The sequence below is a fragment of the Engraulis encrasicolus genome, chromosome 23 (assembly GCF_034702125.1).
Source record: "Engraulis encrasicolus isolate BLACKSEA-1 chromosome 23, IST_EnEncr_1.0, whole genome shotgun sequence".
Taxonomy (NCBI): Eukaryota; Metazoa; Chordata; class Actinopteri; order Clupeiformes; family Engraulidae; genus Engraulis; species Engraulis encrasicolus.
Window position 1 is genome coordinate 2,488,767 of NC_085879.1, and position 7,500 is coordinate 2,496,266.

Genomic DNA, 7,500 nt, shown 5'->3' on the forward strand with positions numbered 1-7,500 from the left:
TGGGTTCCTCATTTGCATAAACTCCAGCTACTGTAGGCCCACTCTGTGTTCATCCGGCTTGACGGGCCCTTCAGACTCTGTCCATGTCTCCGGGTAACTTCACAGCGGGCCCCTAACAACCATAAGCCGCTCCCCCTCTGGCTCTGCTAACGAGGGCCCTGATACCTGTCTCTGGAGTCTATCAGATCACACAGGTCCAGGCAGCAGCAGAGGACGGATGGTGCACACACACTTTCTCTCGCTCGCTTCCTGGCTGAGAGAGAGAGAGAGAGAGAGAGAGAGAGAGAGAGAGAGAGAGAGGGGAGAGAGTGAGAGGGACTGAGAGAACGGAGAGAGAGAGAGAGAGAGAGAGAGAGAGAGAAGGGAGAGAGTGAGAGTGAGAGGGACTGAGAGAAGGGAGAGAGAGAGAGAGAGAGAGAGAGAGAGAGAGAGAGAGAGAGAGAAGGGAGAGAGTGGGAGGGACTGAGAGAAGGGAGAGAGAAATGGAGAGACACATGTAGAGTGGAAGCAGGCAAGGAAAATGAGAGAGAAACAAATGAAAAGAGAAAAGGACAGAGAGTGAGAGAGAGGAAGCAGGAAAGAAGGGGAAACCATTTTCACTGGAGGCAATGAACTGAAGACAGGCACCCTATCAAATCCTTTTCATTGCATTGTGTTGAGGCAGACAGAGGCGATAGTCAGCGATGGAGCCGAAGTAGATTATGCGCACTGATGATGATGAATGGGATTTGCAATAAGGCCACTGTGACGTCGCTCTCTCTCTCTCTCTCTCCTCTCCCTTTGTCATCCCTCCCTCCTTGTTTGCCTTTCATCCAACCTCCACTCACTCCGTTTTATCACCCTGCCTCATACCTGCTTGAAATATGTCAAATTAAATACCCATCCAGGGACGCATCTAGCCATTTTGGGGCCCTAGGCGAAATATAAACATAGTGGCATGGGAGTAGCGAGCTATTTTAGTGTTTTGTATCATATTTATCTTCGATTACTTTACACAAGTGACAAATTAGGATCAAGCTTACTTTTTTGTGTATTTATTGCGACTGGTGTAACAGTTGAGAGCCCTTATGGAGGGCAGATTTGGTCGGGGCCCTAGGCAATTGCCTAGGTTTGCCTTATGGAAAGTCTGCCCCTGTCTCCAACTGTTGTCGTGCCAGGGAAACACCAGGTGAACCACCCAAAAATGCAGAGGAGCCAAAAGCGACAAATGGAGTAAAAAAAAAATGCATCAACATTTTGTGCGTGCGTGCGTGCGTGCGTGCGTGCGTGTGAGGAAAAACGTCCTCGCATTTGAAAACAACCCTTTTGCACTAACAGCTTGCTGCAGATGGAAGGACAGTAAGAACAGACTCCCGTGTAAACTGTGTTTTACAGGCATCCAGGAATGCTGGAACTAAAATGCCTTTTTCTGCTCAGCCAAGCTGCTGTAAAGTTTCTGTACGGTGTCATCAGATCTCAGCTCTCATAAACGGCACATAAAATTATAGACTTGACCTTGTTTTGTGCCCTTCATCTCTGTAAAAGTATGACATATTTTATTAACTTCCTTTCACTTCTCTTTTCTTTTCTTTTCTTTTCTTTTCTTCTCTCCTCTTCTCTTCTCTTCTCTTCTCTTCTCTTCTCTTCTCTTCTCTTCTCTTCTCTTCTCTTCTCTTCTCTTCTCTTCTCTTCTCTTCTCTTCTCTTCTCTTCTCTTCTCTCTCCCTCTTTCCACTACAGCAACAGAGAGCTGGAGACACACTACGTGCTGAAACAACAGACATGTAAGTTTTGGTTTCAAGAAAGAGAGCAGTCACACACACACACACACACACACACACACACACACACACACACACACACACACACACACACACACACACACACACACACACACACACACACACACACACACACACACACACACACACACACACACACACACACACACACCTAAATGTTCCACGTGGTGCTCCAGAGAATTCCAGCTCGTGCTAACTCGACTACCAGTTGGCATTCAATTATGGTATTTGCATTGGGAGTTATGGGAAAACGGTCTTCGCTCGAATCCTGCGCTTGTCCTTGCTTAAACTTTCGCCGTCCTCCGAGGAGGGGAGGAAATCACAACATTGGATATTTTTCTAGAGGTTTCTGACACCTCGTTGTCAGCGAGTGCCATGGAAGCATGACTAAGTGTGTGTCTGCCGCTAGCGTAACCATATAATGAAATATAATTGTCCCCCTGGGGGCCAGATCTGACTGACTGCGTTCCACCACGGCGGAGGATTGCGTGGGTTTGTTTTGCTTTTTGCTGATGACTGCGTGCCAGTCATCCACCACAGTGATTTCACAGACTCTGTCTCTCTCTTATCTCATCTCAACCCCCGGCCCCCACCCCACCACCGCTCTCTCTCTCTCTCTCTCTCTCTCTCTCTCTCTCTCTCTCTCTTCTCTCTCTCTCTCTCTCTCTCTCTCTCTCCTCTCTCTCTCTCTCTCTCTCTCTCTCTCTCTCTCTCTCTCTCTCTCTCTCTCTCTCTCTCTCTCTCAGCAGGTACAGTGGAACTGGAGTTGACAGACAAGGACAGGGATCATCAGGCAGGAAGGTAAGTGTCACACATAAAACCGCATACAGTAACACATATAGGTTGCATAAACAGGCAGACACATATGAAACACATGAGTTGGGACATTGTGTGTGGCCGTGTGTATGCTGAGATGGCAACACAATTTAGATGCCACTTCAAAGTGCCCTTAAGCAAGGCTCACACAAATCCTGGGAACCGGGTGGATTTTACTTCTCTTTCATGTGAGTTTACACTCATCGGCCACTTCATTAGGGACACCTCTCTAGTGCTGGGTTGGACCCCCTTTTGCCTTCAGAACTGCCTGAACTGCCTTCAACGACACTCGGGTAGGCTGTGGCATTCCAACAAAGATAAATTGGTACTAATTGGCCCAAATTGTGCTAAGAAAATATCCTTATGCCATTATATCCCCAGCCTGAAACGTTGATCTAAGGCAGGGTTGACCCATGTTTTCATGTTGTTGACGCCAAATTCTGACCATTCCACCTAAGTGTGGCAGTAAATATCAAGACTCATCAGACCAGGCAACATTTTTCTAATCTTCTAGTGTCATTTATGGTGAGCTTGTCCACATTGTTGCCTCATTTTCCTGTTCTTAGCTGACAGAAGTGGCACCAAATGTGGTTTTCAGCTGCTATAGCCCATTTGCCTCAAGATTTGATGTGCTGTGTAATCAGGGATTCTCTTATGCATACCTCGGTTGTAATGAGTGGTTATTTGACTTAAATGTTGCCTTTGTATCTGCTCAAACCAGTCTGGCAATTTTCCTCTGACTGCTGCCATCAACCAGGCATTTTTGCCCACAGAATCACTGCTCACTGCTTTTTTTCTTTTTCTTATCATTCTTTGTAAACCCTAGAGATGGATGTGTGTGAAAATCCCAGTAGATCAGTATTTTCTGAAATACTCAAATCAAGCCCTTTCAGCTTGACAGCCATGCCATGTTCAAAGTCATTTAAATAACCTTTCTTCCCCATTATCATGCTTGGTTTGAACTGCATTAGATCATCTCGACCATGTCCACATGCACAAATGCACTGAGTTGCCACCATGTGATTGGCTGATCAGAAATTTGCCTCAATGTGCAGTTGTAACAGGTGTTCCTAATGTAGTGGCCGGTGAGAGTATGTCGTTATGTGTGGGTGTGTATTAGTGTGGTTAGCTGTCTCATTCAATGTACAGTAGGCTTTGTGTATACAACCTCCCCTACTACATGCAAAGTGTAATTCTCCTCCTGAAGCATGATAATTAAGCCACAAAACCACAAGTAGTTATCTCTACATTATCTGCCAAACTTGCACACTAGCATTTCTTGTTATAACTCCTCTCTCTTCCTGCCTTTTCTTTCCAGTCTTTCAGTCACTACACGTCTTTAAGAACAAAAACCAAGAAGAGAGGTAAAGGTGAGCCTACTTATCATCTTCATTCAAGCCACTACAGATTTAAATGTCCATACAGCAAGTTATTGCATGTGCATTGCAGTGTTGGTTGTGACGCATGTGCTATATTCCTGTCTATCTGGTCTATTGAGGATTTCTAGAGGTATGCACAGGTTCCGTTCCAACTTCGGTAGATGTAGACCTTGATCACACACACACACACACACACACACACACACACACACACACACACACACACACACACACACACACACACACACACACACACACACACACACACACACACACACACACACACACACACACACACACACAGGAAGGTTCAGGTACAGTTAACAGTGCAGCACCAGCAGTCCGTGTTTTCAAAATTCCTAGAAGTTGGCATTGCCATTCACCTGCGCTAGCTCTTAGAACTGGCTGAATGTCTAGTGGAAAAGAATAACAACTGCCTGTCAACTTCTTACCGCAGAAATACACCTACCGCGACAAGAGCGAGGCGAGCGACGGAAGTAATTGACTTTGTATTGAGTCGCGCGACAAAAGCGATTCTGGAGACTAGAGCGATTTGTGCGACGAGCGCGACAGTTTGAAGTTGAAATCCTTTCAACTTTCTATGACGCGGTTCGGCGACAAGCCGTGACAGCCAATGACTGTATAGAGGTCAGTGACCACAGCCAATGGGAATGCTTGAATGCTTTGCCTTCTGCCTATGGACATACTCTAGTCTCCTCAATTGCTCGTATCGCTTGCTGCTGCACTCTGTCGCTTGAATCGCATCGCGCCTGGTCTATTCGTGCGGTTAAGATGGATATCCTAGCTTTGAGACGTGCCGTTACTCACTTGTGTGGATATACTGTATATGAATCAGCAATGCCCCCTTGAGCCTCTTTTTGATAAGAGACCTACAGTGTTAAAAATGTCCTATAAACAAAAGAACAGATAAGCCAAACTTCTGGAATGAGCTACAAACACTTATTTTTTTCCACACGCTCTGGCCTAATTTATTTCGTGTTGTGGTTCTCGACAATACCATTAAACATGACAGTACTTGAGGGTTCAAAAAGTTCTGTTCTGGAGCTGCTTTCTCTATAAACCTCATCCTTGGCGCCTTCCAGAATTTAGATGAAGCATTTGCAAGAAATTAACGGCAGGAAAGTGGCGTATACCATAGGGTGCTACTATATGCAGAGCTCAGTGTGACTGCGAGGCACACACGACACGTCTGGTGGATTATGGCGATCCCGTGCGCGATAGGAAACCAGGGCTCCTCATTTCCCCAAGGTCGGCATAATCCACGGCGGCTCTGCTTCGTGCCGAGTCCTTGACGCGTCAGAGAGCACAGCAGAGTTAATGCACTGTGGCTGCTGATTGCATATGCTGACCTTGAAGTTTTAAATGAAGCTCCGGGTGGGGGGAGGTGGGGGCTGGGGGGGTTCTGTATGGTAATCTGACTCATACATTTGCACACAAATGCACCTACTAAGTGTTGATGCCACTAATGGATTGTGGACGGTGTTCAGGTGGAGTAAACAGTGTGAGATCAGGGCAGAGGGCTTACTGTGACTTCTAGCAGGCACAAAAGGTCACTCACTCTTATCTACAATAGGTTTTATCGGCCTTTTGACTTAGTATAAATACACGCACGCACGCACGCACGCACGCACGCACACGCACACGCACGCACACGCACACGCACACACACACACAGCAGCAGCACTATGAATACCCAAACACTACTAATTCCAATAAAACCCCCATTGAATTGAGTTGAACCAATTTGAATTGAATAGAGAGAGAGAGAGAGAGAGAGAGAGAGAGAGAGAGAGAGAGAGAGAGAGAGAGAGAGAGAGAGAGAGAGAGAAATTGTAGAGTACCATAGAAAAATATCACAGGTGATATGAAAAATGTGAAAATATCACAGGTGATATGAAGTTGGTAAACTCTCAAAGCCTAGTCATATCAAGTTAACATTCTTCAAAGGCAAGGAGGAGGTTTGTCTTTTCTTGACCCAGTTTGCTGTGTCTTTCCCGCCAGGCTCTCTCACCAGCGGGAGTCGACGGAGGATCTCCTGCAAGGACCTGGGTCACGGCGACTGCGAGGGCTGGCTGTGGAAGAAGAAAGACGCCAAGGGCTACTTCACACAGAAGTGGAAAAAATACTGGTTCATTCTCAAGGACTCCTGCCTGTACTGGTACACCAACCAAAACGTAAGCTTACAAGCCATAGCAAAAGACTCACCCAAAATGTGTGAAGAGACTGCACCGGTTTTAAGTCTGTTGTGGCCAGCATGACAATGACCAAGTTGAAATGAAGAGCTGAAGAGCTTCTTTGCAAAAAATGACTGAAACGCCATTTTTCGACTTTTGCATTGTATTGTTGGAAATGATTCAGACATTCAGGCATCCTTTCATTTATGTGTGAATTCTGGCCATTCAAATATTTTGAGAGCATACTTTTTAATATATGAATATAACATTTTGCAATGTAATGCCCAAAACAAAAATGTCCCAAATACCCAAACTATTCCAACATGGATATGTCATTTTTAACAAAGCTCTTCAAATATTTTACTAAAGTCATGTAGTAGTGTAGTACTATGGTAGTAACGTTTTTTCAGCCAATATTGAAACATTCCATTGCTGCACTATGACTAATCACTATTAGCGTAATCTGTCTAGCAAGTGCCCGGGGTGGCGGCGGAAATAAAGTTTATTCAAAGCAAATTAACAAAACCATCACTTCGCCCGACCGCATTAGATAGACATTGGCATGCTGTTCAGATCTCTGTGTGTGTGTGTGTGTGTGTGTGTGTGTGTGTGTGTGTGTGTGTGTGTGTGTGTGTGTGTGTGTGTGTGTGTGTGTGTGTGTGTGTGTGTGTGTGTGTGTGTGTGTGTGTGTGTGTGTGTGTGTGTGTGCGTGCGCGTGCGTGCGTGTTTCTATGTGTGTGTGTGCATGTGTATGTGTGTGTGCGCCTGTGTATGTGTGCGTGCGTGCCTGCATGCCTACGTGAGTGCGTGCGTGTGTCTGTGTTCGTTCATGCATTGGCTCGCGTATGTGTGTTACTTTGTACTAACAAATCTTATTATGATTGTATTGAATAGACAACACTATGGGAGTAACACTGTTGGGCTATTAGAATGCCCTTGTTGTGCTGCTGTGGAATGTGGAATGGGCCCTGTAGACACGGCCAGAATATTAGTTGGCTTGTCAAGTCATGGGCAATGACATCATAGAGGAATCAGATCATGGTGACGAAGCTCTCAGATGAGTCATGAATATCAGCCAAGCCTCTCTTCCTCTCTCACACACCTCCCTTCCGCTCTCTCTCTCCCTCTCTCTCTCTCTCTCTCTCTCTCTCTCTCTCTCTCTCTCTCTGTCTCTATCTCCATCTCTCTCTGCCCCCTCTCTCTTTCTCTTTCTCTCTCTTTCTCTCTCTCTCTCTCTCTCTCTGTCTCTATCTCTCTCTCTCTCTCTCTCTCTCTCTCTCTCTCTCTCTCTCTCTCTCTCTCTCTCTCTCTCTCTCTCTCTCTCTTTGCC

The 7,500-nt window shown here is 45.9% G+C and overlaps 1 protein-coding gene across 1 annotated transcript in view; it reads left to right on the forward strand.

Moving 5' to 3' along the window:
* The window catches only part of LOC134440676 (connector enhancer of kinase suppressor of ras 2-like), a 113,222-nt gene that overhangs the window by 94,371 nt on the left and 11,351 nt on the right, over nt 1-7,500 (forward strand). Inside the window, exons 14-17 of the mRNA XM_063190803.1 lie at nt 1,725-1,762; nt 2,530-2,581; nt 3,915-3,966; nt 5,998-6,170. Coding sequence (XP_063046873.1) covers nt 1,725-1,762; nt 2,530-2,581; nt 3,915-3,966; nt 5,998-6,170 — 315 coding nt within the window. The remainder of the gene's footprint in view (nt 1-1,724; nt 1,763-2,529; nt 2,582-3,914; nt 3,967-5,997; nt 6,171-7,500) is intronic.